The following is a 19404-nucleotide window of genomic DNA, read 5'->3' on the forward strand; positions in this document are numbered from 1 at the left end:
GACTTTTTGATTCGATTTTATAAGATAGACTTTTGGATTCGATTTTAAATTCAAAGGACATAAGTCTATCAGAACTCCGTATGTTCAATTCCCTTTTTTGTTGAATATTGAATTCTTACTAAGTTCCTAGAATCAGGGCTTTGATTTGTTTAACAGCAAAGTCTAGGTAATTTCTCCAGCCCATCATTGAACTATACTCGAAATGTTTTGTAAAATTCAGATAGCAGCCCATCTATCCTTACAGACTTATTTTTTTATTTTTTTTAAACTCTTTTTTATTAAAATGTGCTCAGCAAACAATATGTTGGGTACGTTGTTTTGATTCGGATCTGCGAGTCATACCATTAATTTCTTTTCAGCTTTACAGGAGGAGACCAAGAAAAACCTGCATCGTGTTGTCACCTTCGCCCCGGCAGACCCCGAAATGCAGACTTATTATTTCTAAGATCTTCAATTACATCTTCAATTTATTTCTTAGAGATACTTTGCCCCTGTAGCTGTCTTGTGGGTCAGTTGAGTAATGTTTTTCTACAGAATGTAGATATTCTGTACTTTTTTTCTATTTCTGCAACCACATCATGCAAATATAATTTTTGGTAGTATTTAGTAAAACATTGATATTTTCAGAACCCCAGTCAATATTTTATGTTTCATTCATTGTAATTGTCTTAATGACATTACACCAGTATCAGTCCTTTGACAGCCGTGCTAAAGACTGCCCTAGCATAGAACTGCATTGAGTTTTTTTCTGGAGATAAACCTAGGCTCCTCTTTATGCATTATATATTGGAGGCTTTTTCATATAAAGTCTGGTAATCAAGTAAACCAATGTCTGCTCTGCCAAGTGTTGCATCTGTTATTAATTTGATGTTTGACATTTTATTCTTAGTGCAGTAACAAAATACCATGATATCTACACACTTAAATACTGCTTTGAACATATGTCATCTAGCATAAAAATTGTCCTTTTGCCCATAAATGGCCCTGGATACTGAAATATATGTACTGCATCATAATGTTGTGTAGATATATTAATGATTAGCTTAGACAAAAAATAAAAGCTGTTTGTCAAATTTGTTGAAAACTTATGAAGAAGACACAAAGGGCCCAATTTATACTTTGGCGAGAAGAGAACTCCGATGCCAACATAGTGGTCCGCCTGCCCAATCTATATGCCGGCAGACCTTCAGTTTACCCACAGCGGAGACTACACCAGCTCCGCTGTGGGCAAACTTTTCTAACGGCCCTGGGGAGTACGAGCTGGCGGGGAAATGGCTACATATCTGCCCGCCCAATTTATATGGGGGGTACGTGTAGCCATTTTGTCTTTCATAGCCTGGCAAAACCTGTTGCTGAGGGACAGTAAATTGTAATAGTGCTCCCCGCCATGGGCGAACGCTTCCATGGTGATGGTATCATTACTTTTTTCTTTACAAAAAGAAAAACCTTCTTCAGGATTTTCTTTTTGTAAAGGAAAATAGAATACTCTGCGCTACAGGGCTACGTCCTGCTGACGCTGCCCTGTAGCACAGTGTAAAATGCATTGACAGGAACTGCCGTGACGGTGGTTCCTGGCAATGCTTTTATAAATGGCCACCTGATTTGCATTCATTTATAAATTAGGTGGGCAGCCCCTTCATCATGGAGACTGAATAATTTACTGGCCATCCCCTCCGATATAAATGAGTCTCAAAATCTCCACTTTACCTATAAAATCAGTGGCAATGGTGAACAGATAGAAACTAATCTGCAGAGGAAACCAACTTCTACCGGTAGTATAGAAGTCTATAGTTGATATCACCATAAACAACTGAGACAGGGATGTGACCAAGATGGCGGGTGCACTTTGAGAGTGCGCCGGTGCTCCTCTGTCTCCCGCCGCAATCCAGCTGGTACTGTCGCGTTTGATCCTAAACCACGACCTCAGAGGGGTTCCCCTGGCCACCCACCAACATTGGTCTTTCGAAGAAACTGAGACTGGCCTTTGACGATCAATGGAGGCCCTCGCAGGCCGACTGAGAGGAGCACAAGATGGCGGCCTGACTATGGGGCATTCACACGACCATGCCACTGGATGCGGACGGGCATGGTGACCTGCAGAGTAGACCACGGGACCCTCTAGATCCAGAGGTATTCACTCACTGGCCCCCAACATGCCTGGGCACAACTGTTTCCTCCCATGGCAGCCCCCGCTACGAAGCCAGGCCCGGGGCGCTCGCACTAACTTGCATTCGGCTGCGACTATCACACAACAGTGGAGCGGAGACCTGGGCAGGCCTGCTGACCTCAGCCCCGATTAACCAGAGGGCCGGCTGGGACTTTAAGGGATGGGAGAGCTTTCTGGACAGCGCAGCTCTGCGGCTGTGCGGAGGGAGTTGCAGACCACCACGGGCCCCCGTTATCTATGGGTCGAGTCCTCCTTCTTTTCCTCTGCCTCCTCCTCACCTCCTCTCTTCTCTCTCTCTCTCTCCCTAGCCTACCCCCACCAGGTCCAGGTCCAACAATTGTCGCCTGGTGGGCTTGTCAAAAGATACGAAACTCACTAATCCGGTGAAATTCCTAGAAACGTGGCTCGCCTCCTGGATCCCTGAGGTACTTCTCTTCCCCATAGCCCCCATTGAAAGGGCTCATCGATCACTCGCACATTGTTCACCACTATGTGCTCCACCTCACCTCACACCTAATGATCATTTGGATTCCAGTCCTTCTGCATTATGGTCTTTCTGGACTACACCTGGACCATCCAGTGCCAGCTCAAATCCTTTGACGAGGTTAAACAAATACTCTGCACCATGGACCTTTACTATATGCAGCTCTTTCTCGCTAAACTTGTTACTTTCTAAAGCTTGCTTCTACTTCTTTGACACCCTGGAGGCCGCCTGGGAGTGGGAAGCTAAGAGCAAAGAGTTGCGGGTTTCCGTGACCGACTGACTGAGCCCCATTAATCGACTATTGACGATGAACCAACATGCTGCCAGGGCTGGAACACAAAGACACTACAAATTGGGTCATACTTCACTGGCCTCCTCAGATACTGACTACACCAAAACTCAGGTTAATCTGGTCTCAGAGGCCTAGCCAAACTATGCAACTCCTGAAATGGAAACCCCAGGGAGACTGGCCTCACTGACACCAAACCTTCCTTGTAATTGTACTCTCAGCAGCCGGCTGCCCATCCAGTCACTAACGAGAGGAGTACTCTATATACCGGGTCGCTCACCTGGACCTATACCCATTGGCAGAACTGGCAAGCATCCTACCCATGAGGAAGCCTAACTCTAGCACCCACAACAAACATTGGTTTGAAGAAAAGTTACATGGAAATGTACGGGCAACAGATGATTCATGGCGTGGAAGTATGGGGTGGGTGTTTGATGGAGGAGGGAAGTTTTGCACTGTTTGCATTATCTCTATTTATGTTTTACACTGTCTTACCCATACACATGGTACTGTAGATCCATATGGTAGCCTTCAGATCGTCCTTCGGACCAGAAATTATCCCCCGCAACCTGATCTCTTAAGAATCTGGCAGGGGGGCCACTGACCCTCTCCTGCCCACAACTCCCCACCCCGAGTCTCACATGATGACCTTGTCTGGCCGATCCTGGCACGTTAACGGCCTCCTAGATCGCATTAAGCGGACCTTGGTCCTCCGCTACGCCAAAGCTCACCTCTCCATCGGTCCTCATGCTGCAAGAGACACATTTGCTGGGATCCGACAGCCCGTTCCTCTGCAGGCTCGGCTATGACAGAGTCTATCAGTTAGGATTTATGAGGGGCTCCCGTGGCCCTACCATACTTCTCTACAAAACATTTCGACTGAGGTAGAGGGCGCTCTTGCTGGGAAGGAGCACAATTTCCTTTGTGTCCATCTGCCCACACAGCTGCTGACCCTTTCCTTAGCAGCCATCAGAATCGCCCTGGTGGCCTTCACACGGCACCACCATCATAGGTGCAGACTTTAAAGCCCCTCGAAACTCGGCCATGGACTCTCCACAACTCCCACAGCATCCTGCACACAGAAGGCCAAGCTACTAAGGGATTGGATGGATTCTCTGGCCTCTGTGATGTATGCAGGATCTGGCACTCCCGACACAGAGAATGCATACCATCTCCACAGCACATAAAACACTCTCCCGCATTAACTTGCTCCTAATACCAGTGACCGATGCTCCTCAAATCAAATTCATGGCCATACTCCTTGTTGAAGCTTACCTTTGGGGCACCCACTGGGGCTCGGCGGCCGAGATGGCACTTCCAATGCATGGCACCATACAGACGAACGATGCAACGACCAACTGCACACAGAGCTTATATCCTACTTTGACCCAAACAAAGGCTTTGTAGACTCCCAAAGCATGCTGTGGACTGCCATTAGGGAGGTGACAAAAATCTATTGCATTTGGCACCACGAGTGGGACGGGTATGCTCAGACGTGAGTCCCGTGTTCTCCATGCCACTGGAATCAAGCTATCCTGGCTGAAGAGGGGTGAAACCCCGAAACCGGTCCTAGGATGCTTGGTTCCAGTCCAGGGAGGGCCTGGCTTGGCAGTTCGGGCTGGACTGTTCCCATGAGGCACAGGGTCAAGACTGATTTGCATATGGCTGGGTTCAAACTGGAATGGCATGGTGAGCAAAAAAACAATGGATTTAGGCCCAGATCTCTGTACTGGGGTGAATGTATGACATTGTTCTGTATTCTGTCCATCAATTGTTGTTTCTGCAAAAATCTATATTCGACACAGAGAACGTGACAAACTCCACAAGATCACAAAACTTGAATGCTGAATTCGAGACGTGGATCAACACTCCTGGGACCGAGATCCTGAGGTGCTATGCTGCCACCTAACACTCGCTAGAACCACACTGCGACAACTGGCATTAGATGAGGCCTGCCAGTGCTTGCGGGCATCAATCGCAAGGTCTATGAACATGGGGCTAAAGCTGGGGAGTTGCTCTACTGGCTGGCCTCCAGAGACATGGCCTCCAGAGTTGCCCTGGATCCAGGACTCTTTAGGCCAAATAAAATACAACCGCAAGGAAATCACGGAGGTTTGTGCTGACTACGATCATCAATTCTATGCCTTGCAACCACGCTTCCGTGCCAAGTGTAGTCAACCCCTGCTGGTGTACAATCCTCTCCCCTCTCTGTCGACACCCATGAAGACGACTTTAGACTCCCCTATCGCTATCGAAGTGATAGAGAAGGCGATACAAGGATTGCACTACGGGAAAACACCTGGCCTGCCTGGATGTCCTCTCAAATACTACCATTATTTGGCAATATTCTTTCCCCTCATCTGCTTATGCTATACTCTGGACCACTCAACAGTAGATCTTTCCTCCCAGAATGTATCACTGTAACCATTGTAGTCCGCTCCAAATCTAACTACCCTCCCCCCCACCCACTGCGCAGCATACAGACCCATTTCCCTCAAACACCGAAAATAAAATATTTACCAAAGTCCTTGCCAATAGGCTTCAGGGGGTCCTCACTACTTTGATCCATCCTGATAAAAGCAGCTTCATGCCTGGCCTCAGCACTCGCCATTGTATTTAACATATTCACATAGCCCTGGCTTGCTTACATAAACTCTGCAACCCTTGTGCCCTCCTATTGCTTGACTTCGAAAAGCATTTCAGACCCGGATTCCGTAAATACATACAACTCCTCTACTTGGAACCTTCTGCCCGCATACTGGTGAACGGAATGCTGTCCGACACCTTTCTTATTCGAAGAGGAACTGAAGAAGGATGCTCGTTGTCCCGCCTCCTCTTCGCCCTAGCCACTGAACACCTCGCCTGTCTGGTGAGATGTAATGCCCAGCTGTGCGGATGGAAGTGGGAGGGAGGACCAGAAGAGAGGATAGTTTTCTATGATGATGATGTATTCCTATTCCTCGCACATCCCCATGTCTCTGTGCCTTGCTGTTTACGACTCCTGACGCTATAGTCTATCTGTGAATAAATCCCTCTTGATACTACTCCGAGGAGACCCCGAGAGCACATTCTGGCAGACCTCAATCCGTATACAACTACTCAGTTTCCGATGTCTAGGTATCTTCAAAGCGCTGGAACTCCCTCTAACCTGGAATCTAAACTTTTCCTGCCTCATGTCGAAGATTAAGGTTGACCTCCACAAATGGGCACAACTCCAACTCAACATGTTTGATCGAGTGACCCTCTTTCAAATGATGATTTCTTCTACGTCCTTCCGAATTTCAAACTGTTGATCCGCAACAGCTAGTTCAAGGACCTGGCGTCCATGACTCATACCTTCCTGTGGGCAGGCCATCCTTCCCGAATAGCCCTTGATAAGTGTTCTCAATAGGTCAATGATGGGGGCATGGGCATGGCCAACCTACAACTATACTACAGGGCCACTCAAATGCTGGTGATCAATGACTGGTCCTGTGGGGGATGGATAGACGTGGCCTACCAGGCAGAGCTTTCCCTCCTCGATCTTGACAAAATCATGGGCATGCTGTTTGGGAACCCTATTCCCCGAACCCTCCCTGAGGTCACCAGAGTGGTCCTCCTGAACTGGCCCTCCGCACAATGGGCGGATAATGGAAACTGGCGTCACAGACCCCATCCCCCCAATGGAAGGGACTATACTTACAACACAACTCAAGGGCACCCATAAGTGGGACAAAATTGGGATCACCACACTGGGAGACGTATGTCAGGGACGCAACCTTTGCATATTTCAGGCCTTGCCTACTCACTACCACTTGTCACGGACTCAGTTTCACAAATATCTCCAGTTGAGACACGCCCTTTCTGACCACAAAGCAGACATAATTGGCCTACCTGACTTTAAGCCCCAGAGGCCAAGGTCCGGATGGGATGCCTGGAAAGGGGAGGAATCTCCCAGATCTACCTCACTTTAGTTAATAATGCCCCGGTTTGATTTGCGGCCCTCCAGCAGATGTGGGAGACTTGATTGGGCCGGCGGGAGGTCTTCATGGCCCCCGAGAACTAACTCAATTCTCCTGCCTCCGACTAATACAACTGACCTATCTCCACCCCACATATTGTTCCCTGTGCTACCTATGGCATACGGTCAAATCCCCCACCCGACCTGCTTTCACTGTATTTTCCCAGATACAGACTCCTACCACATCGTTTGGGCTTGCCAGGATATCGCCAAATACTGGCACCAGATTGAATGGACCAGGCCATGAACAGAGTTCTAGGGTTATACAATAGGCTTGTTGGATAAAGCGGCCTTACTGGGCATCATGTGGGACCTGTATTGGACACAGAGCAATCGCATTGTGGTGGGCATGACCACGGTTGTTGCCAAAAGATACTTCGCCTGCAGATGAAAACTACCGGCTCCCCCCTCGCTGGCAAGTTGGCATAAAGGTATGGACTTGTGTGAACAGCAGAAGTTGCCGATCTACCGAGCCAGGCGGTGCCCCAACAAACACACCAGAATCTGGGGTAAATAGTTGAACCTTGTTGGACTGGGTTCATAGGGTATCACCAATCTGGTTCTGTATCACCTTTATCCGATGATATCATGTTAACATCAATAAAACTGGCTAATAAAAAACCTGAGACAGAGCACTCCCAAAGACAAGTTTATATATAGGGGAAGTAAATACTCCAATGCCAAGTTCCTTCATCAGTGGAAAAACACGTGGCTACCAGATTTCAAGAAAGAGGCTACTTTAATAATATAATCCACAAAGCATTCATCAAAGCAAAGAGAAAATTAGAAATTAAAACTCCTCACTGCAAAAGAGTTGAAGCTGGGCACCATAACAACTAGAAAGAAGAACACAAAATCAGGTTTATGAAAGATTACATCCGATAACCAAATATAATTCAGAACCATTACAAATACCCCTGACTCTGATAGACAAGCATTGGCATAGCCAATAGGTCTCGCTTTTGGGACCTTATAAGTATTTAGTTATGCAGCACAATATCCTTGGTGCAACAACATCAACCGTTACATGGCTAAACACTTATAGGGTCCCCAAGGCGAGACCTATTGGCTATGTCAATGCTTGTTAGACATTGTCAGGCATACACATCGACGTCCACGTTATACAATTTGAACAGTTAGTGAGTGAAATTGATACAGATTGCCCATAATACCTTATAATATGTATGTTCAGTTGTGAAATTTATATTTATATTTACCGTGTCCTTTTGCATAAGTCTTTGGGTAGGTTAATGGGCAATTTAAGAGGATTTTAGCCAGCGACCAAGACTGACAAAGTACATGGCGTAATTGTCCACCCAATTATATGTTACAGTGGCGCTAACCACATCCCTTCTACCCTGTCCTGCTCAGACTTTTTAAACCACCCTCTCAAGGGAGCAGCAGGGATCCATACCAGTTCAACGTTCCTGTAATGTAGAGGTGTTATATGCACTCCATTCTTGGCTATGTCTTGTTTAGCTATTAGGTAGCCAAGATCAATAAACATGTGTTGGCCCAATGTACCTTCCATTTCTTCGTGATCCCCAAAAGGGCGTTTTTGGGTGATAACTCAAAACAATTGCACAACGTTGAGGTCATTGCTTACTGCACCACTTACACCTTGTTCATCTAGGGTTAGACCTGCAGATACATTTGGGAAAGGAATTGCAAATTTTCGAAAATCTTTGTGTTCACCTCATTTGCATGACCCATTTCCTAGCAGCTCATGAGAAACCCACTCTCTGGAAAGCACCACTCCTCTTTCCTTAAGTGTCCCTTACAGTTGCAGAAACAAGATGGAATCCACTTGTAAGTGGCATTTCCACACAAAAATCTATGTTCATTATGCCTTTGTTTCTCAGGTTAGGATTGGCATGCAGAGTGTTTCACTGGGGATGCATCACTCAGCACATTAATGAAATATAGCACTGAAAAACTAAAATATGAAGTGGAAAATCCTATCTTTGCTGATGCATTGATTGTGGGGCCCCATAAACTATATGTTCCATGGGAGTGAATGCATCGATAATTAGGAGGAATCCTCAGGCATTAGGTGGGATCTGCAGAAGGTATGGGGGTTGTTGTGGGGTTTGGACTATGGCGGCCCTGAAAATATTTTCTTTTATCATTTACATGATAAAGATGATTGTTTTATTCCAGGACATCAACTCTGTGCTCTCAGCGCTGATGCAAGGAGTCGGGGCAGCTGAGAAAGTATTTCAGTTCCTGGAGCGCAAGCCCGTCATGGTGTACGAAGGCATGCTGGCGCCAGAGCACCTGGAGGGCAGAGTTGAGTTCAAACATGTTACATTCACCTATCCTACTCGGCCTAGTGTGCAAGTACTGAAGGTAAGTATCCACTATTAATGTACTTAATTATACATCATTTTATTTACATTTGTTCTATCTTCCTTTTTGTTTATGGTGAAGGAGTTGCCCATCGGGTGTTAAAGTGCTGCACAATTTTGAAAAGTCAAAATAAAATAACAGATCATATTGTTCAGTGTGAAAATGTAGATTGTAGAAAACATTGTTGGGCTAAACAATTATGTTTTTGCAGCAGAATCATAAATACCACAGTGCTTGTAGGATGTCTGGGAGTGCATTTGGGTACTTTACTTCTTGATTTGTTTTTATAAATACCTGGGGTATCCCTGCGTCCCCAGCTTCACCCAACCTCCCCTGTAAATCACATAGGCCAGTCTACATTTTACTCTTACTAATCTTCACGCGTGCATTCCAAATATTTTGGATCCACGCGCTTGGAAAATTCTTGAAATCTGTGCGCTGAAGTCTCTTATGGTTTTTTCTTCTTTGTAAATGCAGTCCAAGTTAGATTCAGTACCCGATAAGGCAGCTGTAGCATACTTTCAAAAGCCCCTATAGAGAACACCCAAACCAATCTTGTGCACCATCTATCTTTATCATTCTTTCACCACACACACACAACCTTCTCTTCTAGATTATCTCTTGTTTAATATCCCTCTTCAACCAGTTTGTCTCCTAGCGAATGTGCTTTCAACTTCATGCGTTCTGCCTTTACTTCACAAAACATAACTCTGACTCCTCATAACTTTCCAATTACTGTCCTCTTTCCCAGCTAACGGTCTTCTCAAAAACCCTAGAACTTCTTGTGTTCAAATGTCTTATTCCCTTTCTCTCTATATGCGTCCAGTTCAACCTCCTTCAGTCTGGTTTCTAAGTGATTCACGCCTCGGAAACCACCTTCATCCTTGGCCCACCCCGCTCTCCTCATTGCATTAGATCTCTTGGCAGGATCTGGCACTGTCGACCACCCTCTGTTCACATAGCCCTTGCTATCCTTGACATCACAGGCATATGGCTCTGTTGGCTCTTAGTTCATCTCTCTGATGATCCTTCTTAGCCTTCTAGTGCTCCTCAAATTCACCATTGATTATACACCTGCATGTGTCACCACTACTCAGTCCTCTTCTATTTCGATATACAATAGCTCCCTGTGCAGTATTATATTTTTATACGGTTTCTCCCTCCACCACCACACAAATAACATTCAAAACGTTTTCTCATTCAATCCATCTCGCCCTTCCTCCAATCTGATACCTGCTATCCACCGTTCGATGGCCTTATAGCCCCTTATTTTGAACATCTCTAAAACAAAAATCCTATACTTTCATGCCTGTAAATTGCCTACCTCCACACCTACAGCGTCCCCCTCAGGCAGAAACCTTGTGGTCCTGTTCACTCCCACCATGTGCTTCAAATCATTTCCTTTCCACAGCTGGGCACCTACTGCTGACTGTCCACAAGATCTGTCGCAATACTCTAGTTATGAGCAAGTTAGACTAATATAGTACTCTCATCATAAGACTATTCTATCACCCATAAACTCACAGGGTATACTTGCATCTTCTTCACGTACTCTAAATGCCCACCTCCCCATAACAATCCCAGGCAGGTGAAATACGCTACTCTTTAGGGTTTTCCCTTGAAACATTCCCCATTACTTCATCCATTATACCACCATTACACCACCCTCCTACCCACCATATCACAGCAGTTGCTCACTAGAGGGTCTTACTTTTAATTCCCTCTGCCTTGTCTTTCTCTAACCTGTCACCACCCAATATGGCATTGGATACAAATGATATATGAAACTTAAAGTATACATTCCATATCTGTAAAGTTATCCACAAACTCTGAACCATTGTACTCCATACACATGTCCATCCCATGTGATGTTCTTATGTACCTCTGGTTTCTGAGTGCTTCATTCTGCTCCAAATTCTTGATCATAATAAAGACAATTACAGATCGACGAGCCAGGCAGTAAACCACATCAGAAACCAAAGACCACGTCCATCATAAAAAGGGAGGTTTTTGTCACACAAACCAGTCCTCACAAAATTGTCTGTACAAATTCCTTCGTTTTGTTTTAGTTGTTGGTGATAGCCAACATGTTTCACACATTTCCCATTATCAGAGCTATTAGTCATCTAGAAACACCAGATAATCACACCACTAATTAATTTAATTAAATAATCATCTACATAATCATTAAAATTTATGATCTCCTTTCTAAATTTTAATCTACCATATACCTTGACTCACTTTTATAACAGTTCTAATCCTATCATCATTCACTTTACTCTTAATGTAACTGTTTAAATGATTTCATCTATAGTTATCATCCTTCTACAATCTAGTCATAATAAGTTTAGATCAAATGTCAGAAGAAATACATATTTCTTCATCCAGTTGTCTGAAAGTCAAGATCCCTTTTAGATATCTCCACATTGACATTTTGCATTTTTAAATTTAAAACCATGATAAATGCCTAACCCCAATCGGTCTCATATGTAGTAACTCACGCAACAAAATTAGTATTACCTGTAACGAGCATAATGCATGCCTTAATTTCTATCCCCAGTTATGAAATTTTCCATACACCTGGCTACTCCATCTAGTGCCATCATACCATTGGTCTTTCTCGATTTCAATATCATTGTGGCAAACCGAAAAAAAATACCAAAAACATCACACGGCCTGTATCATTGCTTACAGTATATCTAGCCCAGAATCCTACACCATTCACCTGTCTTACCTTTGATCTCTGTTGGTATAAATAATAACAATGACTTTTAGCTACAGAATGAAAGGTAGCACCATTATGCTGTTCCATTTGCTAAAGAGAGCGTAGTGCCCATGTCCAAAAACCAAACCATGAAGGCAAACACACACAGACTAAAGAGTGCAAGGCACGTGCCCTCACATCTGTCTTACAGTTTACCTTTCCTAACTGTTCATTAGTCCCCCTTGATTAATATATCCCACCGTCTCCTGCTCCCTTCTTTCCTCTCCCTGCTTCATTCTTGTCAGCCAGACACCAAAGGCCGGCTACAGATTGTTTTGCTTTGGACAAAACCATTGCGTTCACAAGACCTCTTCTTCATTCCTTCTGTATTCCTCCATCTTTTCTCCCCTTAGCTCACACTGAGTTTTTGAGATGGCTTCAAAACAGCAGAACTTGCTATACTTGTAACCAACATAACCTAATATAGCCCCCTTTGTCTGTGCGTTTGTGTAGCTGCATGGGTATCTGTACGTCTGACTGTACGGGTGCCTATTTGCAGGCTTCTTGTGTTGATGACTGTAGAAATGTTGGTCTGTGTGCTTGGATGTCTGTAGGTCTGTTGCCCTATGTATATGTACCTATCGTTCATGTATGTCAGTATGTGCATGGATGGTCTGACAACATGTATGCATTATACAAAAGTCAAACTTATTAGCTTTGCCAATGGTTGTTGTACATGCAGTTGATGTGTTATTTAAGCTTTTTGTTGCAGGTTATTGACTTTATACCCACACAGTAATATTCCTGGATTCAGTCTCCTATATTTTACTTACGGGCCCGCTAAATTTATAAGGGAGATTTTAGAGATTAGACAGGTCCTACAAGCCAACTCCCTTTGAGGTCATGACCCTCAAATAGTTTTGTTTGTTTGCTTAGCTTTCCCCTCTCAGTATTTTTGTTTCCTTCTTCTGTCCAGCCCCTCCTTTTCCTAATGAGGTTTGTCGATCATATCCGTGGGTAGGTTCTGTTTTAATGTGTGGGGGTGTGTACTGTTCTGAGGCTTTCCCAGACTGGCAGCTATTTACTCTAGGTAGAGAAAGTGCTACTTTGGTTTTCGTTTTCTCACATCTATCAAATTCTCCTCGCCCTTTCCAATGTGTGTTGTGGTCGATGTGAAAACTCTGAAGTTTGTTGTATATGAGAAAGAAGACGCTTTCTTCATTTTCCTCTCAAAAAGGTGGTTAGAAGTAGTCAGTCAGAAGAACTTTATTCGGTTCAGTGGTCCATAAAAGTTTAACATACATACATAGAACTTTAAAAGGAATTACAAGTCCAGTTCATACAATATTTAAATAAAATCACTAAAACCCCAAACTAGTCCCACATGCTTAGTGCCTTGGACTACAGGCTTTAATACCCATTATCAAATTCCGTCATATCAGTATTTATAATATAAAAAGTTTAAATACAAATTTAAAAAACACCAATGTGTGTATTGTGACTCATAGCATTGTCTTATTGACAGAGCCATTCTGATATAGTTAGAAACAGCAGTACAAATAGGAGCGGTAGACAGAGAGTGTAAACAATTAAAACCATCCATGTAGGTACAGCGGCAGATTTCTCTTAAAAGTGGAACAAGGAATTGTGCCCTTGGCTCGTTGTAAAGTGTGCACAACAGCATAAAGTGCAAAGTGTTCTGTGCTGCCAAATTGTAGCATGGACAAACGGTGACTTTATCGCTCCAACCTCACTGTCTAGGGAAAGCCACTAGAAAATGCAAAGTGCATAAGCGCAGTCTGGTCATAAAAAAAGTGTCTGTGCATTAATAGTGAAAGATAGATAAAATTGCTGTTGAGTGGGGCACAGGCCTGGGTGACATTGCGTTCCCAATTGCCGGCGGCGCATGTTGCCCTCAGCGTAATATACTTCATTTATAATAGTTTTCCTATTTGTGTGGACCCTAGCAGGATTGTCATAGTAGTGCCCCAGGCCAATCACGTTGAATTCTTCTCTAACAAAATTAAGCCATGGGATCGCAAGGGCATTCTCTAGGTTAATGCAATCCTTGATAACTTCCCTTCAGAATGTTAAGTCCTCAGACGTCCAAATTTTAGCCCAGAGAAGCAATAGGACAATATTAATTCGGTCCTCTATGTAATCCAGCCCTACCTCAGAGTGACAAAAATCGGTGGGGGCAATATTTGGGGTCATCAATAGCCTTTTTATGAATTTATTTTCTAAGATTTGTAACTGGCTGCATTTATGATGTCCCCACAATCCTGCCCCATAAGATGCGACAGCTAAACATTTCGCTTTATATAAGGTAATCAACTCTGTTACCGGCTTGTGGCCTAATTTACAGGCAAAGCGGAAAAGCCCCTCCACTACCCGGTTAGTGTGCTGTACCCTTGCTGTGACAAGAGAGTCCCAATTCAATTTGTTATTAAAAATATTCCCCAAATATGTAAAATTAGCCACCTTATCAATAGTCTTATTCTGTATAGTAAATGTTCTTGTTTTGGTTAGTTTGGGGCCACACACCATGATATATGACTTGGTAAAATTAACTTTTAGGTCCAGTGCTGACCTAAAATCTGTAAATGCAATCAATGATTTTATGAGACTATTAGCTGTTAAGGCCATTAAAACAGTGTTGTCTGCGTATGACAACAGTGGGACCGAGTTGCCTCCTATTTTGGTAAAGTCAAATGCCTTCTCTATTAAAAATGCCTCAAGGCCATTTGTGTACAGTAAAAAAAGAAATGAAGCTAAAATGCACCCCTGCCAAACACCTTCTGTGGAAGCAAAGAGCCCAGTCTTCTTTCCCCTGGGGCCATATTGTGTGGCAACAGGGGTGGACTCATGCAGCCTACTTAGCCTGAAGTAGTCAAATCCCTATATCTGTCTTCCCAACTGTGTGTGTAACAAAAGTGCTTTTTTGGGGTGTGTGCAAATATAACCAAATCCAAAGGTAATTAAGTATTTATACAGCACAACTAGTAATAACAAGAGAGATATAAGTGTGCTCACATATAACAACATGGGAATACATTTAGAAGGGGAAGGGGCAGGTAAACACTGGAGAACATGTCAAGATAGATGAGTGTCCATGCATAGTAGGTTGTTGCAAGGTAATCACTATTCGGGGTAGGTTTAGCGTTGGGTGAGGAACTACTTCCATAGATGAGTTTTGAGCGGTCTCCTGAAATCAAGGAGAGGTGTGACCTTTGTGAGATTGACATGTAGATAATGTCATACTCTTTCAATGGGAGAGTTTGTGCTAGTAAGGCCTCTGGATCCTAACATGACCAGAAGTACAATTAAGTAAGGTGGAATGTTATCACGTATGGCCTTATGGATGAAAACACATCCTTGCTTGTAGAGGGAACCAATATGGGTCATAAAGAAAAAGAGGGCTGTGGTCTTTTTTTTTTTTTTTTTGGTTTGTGTACCAGTCTAGCTGACAATTGAAAAACCGCTTTGAGTGTGGCCAGAAGTCAATTTAGAACTCCAGTTGGTATGGTGTTCCTGAAGTCTAAATTGGATACTACAAGTGCCTGCACCTCTTGTGAGGAATTAGCTACCTTATTTCATTTAGCATATGCAGATTGAAAATCGCTGATTTAGCTCTATTGTTAGTGTGTGGGGTAAATGTGATTGTAGGGTCAATGTTGAATGTCGTTAATATGACTGGCGGCGCAGGAGCAGCAGTGAAGCTGTTGAGGTTTTTAGAGGCTCAAAGGAGAGTGATCATGCTTTTTTATACTGAAAGTAAGAAGCTGTAGCCACAGAGGATATTACATGTATGTGCTGAGGTCCCTGGAGTTGCCACCTGGGTGAAGCCAGTACATACTTGCTTGGGATTTGTCAGCATGTCTTACTGATATGTTCACTGATTTGCGTAGATTTCTCGGCCTGCTCCTGGGGATTATTCATGAATTCCAGGTGCACATAAATATGGGAAAATTGTATGTTTAAGTTTAAAATGCTGAGATGCATATGTATTGCAATCATACTACCAGTGTCCACCACTAGGAAAAATAAGTAACATGTAAGAGAAGATATTGGCCTTAAACAAGTAATTGTCTTTATATATTTGATTATCTTATTGCTATTTGTATGATAGGGGGGTCCAGTTCTGAGTCGTCTACAGGATACCACTGTAAGTAACACCATATATTTGCCTTCTAGAATGTTTCCTTCACTCTCCATCCTGGTAAGGTGACTGCACTGGTGGGACCGTCAGGCAGTGGAAAGAGCTCTTGTGTCAATATTTTGGAACATTTCTACCCTTTACATGAAGGACACGTTCTGCTGGACGGACGTCCTATCAGCATGTATGATCACAAGTATCTGAGAAAAAAGGTAGGTAATGAGGGATCTGTGACAGAGGTGGCTACATATGTAAATTTCTGCAGATCATGCCAAATGCTTGAACCACTGGGATGTGGTCCCCTTCTTTGGCCAGGGGCCCGCTAAAGAGACCTCAGCCACCACATGTTCTGTGTCAAATGAAATTTCTTTTCACATTCAGTACAGACCACTCAACTGTAGAACTGAACTGACATGACTTTAGAATGTTAGGTTGACACTAGGAAATATATATTCATATATATGTTAATAGCTGACATTTTGTAAATATTTGAAGAAGCACAGTTTATCCTGTCCAGTTACATACATAATCTTATTATGGGATTGTAAACATGCTATTCTTACACACAACCCTGAAATGTGGCTGTGTGACCTATATTGCCATATAGTTCCATCCGTGTTCTCTCATATGACAACGTCTTTATTTAACTCTAAATTCAAAACAATATTTTAGTGTCTGCAATTAAAATGCAGCTTACAATATTGGATATTAAGATATTAGATTTTGAAGTTTTTAATTTTTCTTCAAAAATGATTTTCTGCAATGAAAAGATTTCATGAGGTAGTGGCAGAGTTTCAAAAACCTCATTTGGCAAAGTACAGGAAGAGGGAGTGAATCTCCTAGGGATCCATTAGCTTCAATCACAGCAGCAGCACTTCCAACAATAATATCTGCAGCCCTAGATGTTAGTTTCACGGCAAGCACGGAACAAATTTGCCTTCTTTAAAGAATCTTTTTTTTGTGTGAGGTGGAACAGATGGTTCAAGCTTCAGAAAAGTCCCCGCCTTCCACTTTGAAAATTCTACTGTATTAGATTAGTCTTTTGACGGGTGTTCTGGGAGTTTTTAGTTTCCACAGGCTCTTCAATGACATGATAGGAACTGAAACATAATGAAGGAACATTTACTGGGTAGAGTGTGGGAAATGGTGTAGACAGTCACGGCTTGTATTGTGCATGAATAGTGGGGTTGGAAGACACCCGCACAATCTCATAAACTTTTAGCCACAGATTCCTTACCTTAGAATATTCCCCAGACACCAGACAGGATCCGGAAAATCTTGAGCAGTACCGCTTGCGCCAGTTGGTGGTGTCGATCGGCTGCGCTGTGCCTATATAAGCACCACTCCAGCACACTGACATCAGTTCTCTTCCTTCTGCGCCATCAAGCGCAGATTCGGAAGAGCTACCTCAGTAATTTTTAACTAGTTTTCTCAAATTTTTGTCCCACTATTTTGAGTCTGTCACAGGCAGATATCTGTGACAGACCCCCACCTGGTTTGATTATGGTGCCTGGAGCCAGGCCACAATTCCAAGGCCTGCCGAGCCATGAACCCCAAGGAAGTCTGGGATTGTGCCCTGAAGCTCCCGGTCACTCGACACCAGGCAAGTCCACACCGCTCTAGGTCCCACGAGCATGAAAGGTCCTGGGCCTATTCTCGGAATTGCTCCGATCGATTGGCATCACAGTCAAAATGTTCATCAGGTAAGTCCCACAAGAAGAAGAAGGCCAAAAAAGTTGAGGCGGTCTTCGACTACAGCAAGCCGGTCCAAATCATGCGACAAGGTGCAGGAACGATGCCACAAGTTCAGGCTTTGTTCCCACACTACAAATGCGGAGCCTGAGTCTGGGTCCGCTCCGTGCTTTCCAAAATTTCCAAGTGCCGGAGCAACTACCACTCAATTAAAATAATTTTATGAGTCCATGCGCCTTATATTCGGGCAAACAGACTCCTCTGTATCGCCTTCGGGTCCCATGGGTTTGGAAGGTGCCCCAAAGAGAAGTACAATAGTGGGTTCACCTTTGGTGCCTGTTGGGCCCTTTGGATCTATTCCTGGATCCGGATCAACTCCGGTTGCAAATCCACAGCCTTTACTGGAGTCTCTCATCCCCTTTAATGAAGCACTCATTGATGTCCTGCTTGGGGCCTGGGCCAAGCCCTGAACAGGTGCTCCTGTTCAGAATAACTCAAATCAATCAGGGGTTTGTAAGTGCACTACTCAAGGATCTCAAGGCGCTAGGGTGGGGTGGGGGTGGGGGCAGTTATGTTTAGCCGAAAAGCCAGGTCTTGAGATTCTTCCTGAAGTTGTTCGGGGAGGGGTCGCGTCTTATGTCGATCGGGAGCTTGTTCCAGGTCTTGGCCGCGATGTAGGAGAAGGATCTCCCCCCTGCTTTAGCTATGTGGATGCGTGGGGTTTCGGCGAGGACGAGGTTGGCGGATTGGAGGTTCCTTATGGGTACGTGGAGGGTGATTCTGTGGTTGAGGTATTTGGGTCCGATGTTGGGTAGGCATTTGTAGGCGTGGGTGAGTATCTTGAAGGTGACTCTTCTCGATGGGTAGCCAGTGGAGCTTCCGTAGGTGTTGGCTGATGCGCTTGTGTCTGGGAATGCCGATGACGAGTCTGGCGGCGGTGTTCTGTATAGTCTGGAGCTTGTTTATGCCGGCACAGAGGGCATTACCGTAGTCCAACTTGCTGGTGACAAGTGCGTGGGTGACTGTCTTTCTTGACTCGGGGGAGGAGGGGGATCCATTTGAAGGTCTTTCGGAGGATGTGGAGGGTGTTGAAACAGCTGGAGGCGACTGCATTGACCTGTTGGTTCATGGAGAGGGAGGAGGACGATCACCCGCTGCCACCGCCCCACTCCTGGGGATCCAGCCTTCATCACCCAGCACCCCACCCCGGAGAACTTGGTCATCCTGGTCGCAACACCCGAAGTCAACCCTAGCATGTTCACCACCACACCGCCGGATAGGGAATTCAAGAGGCTGTATACTTTTGGCAAGACGATGTTCTCTTCCGCCAGCCTTGCATTGCGGTCCTTGAACACTGCATACCTCTTGGACAGTATACCATCACAGTAAGGGACTAGGCTACACAAGTGCTGCCCGTGGTCTTGGGGAGGCCCGAGTGATCTTGTCCCAGGCTATTGCTGATGACAGAGATACATAAATGTTACCGATATGCTGCAGACTGGACAAAACAGACTCACTAGGTAAAGCGACAGCTTTGCCATTGGCACTTTGTCGCCACGTCTG

The 19404-nt window shown here is 44.4% G+C and overlaps 1 protein-coding gene across 5 annotated transcripts in view; it reads left to right on the top strand.

The window, feature by feature from the left end:
• ABCB9 (ATP binding cassette subfamily B member 9) overlaps positions 1–19404 on the top strand; it is a 153188-nt gene that overhangs the window by 99291 nt on the left and 34493 nt on the right. For all 5 annotated transcript variants that reach the window (XM_085632786.1, XM_085632785.1, XM_085632788.1 and 2 more), the window contains 2 exons: positions 9101–9289; positions 16188–16361. In XM_085632786.1, the coding sequence (XP_085488912.1) occupies positions 9101–9289; positions 16188–16361 (363 nt within the window). The remainder of the gene's footprint in view (positions 1–9100; positions 9290–16187; positions 16362–19404) is intronic.

This window comes from Triturus cristatus, chromosome 11, assembly GCF_964204655.1.
Source record: "Triturus cristatus chromosome 11, aTriCri1.1, whole genome shotgun sequence".
Taxonomy (NCBI): Eukaryota; Metazoa; Chordata; class Amphibia; order Caudata; family Salamandridae; genus Triturus; species Triturus cristatus.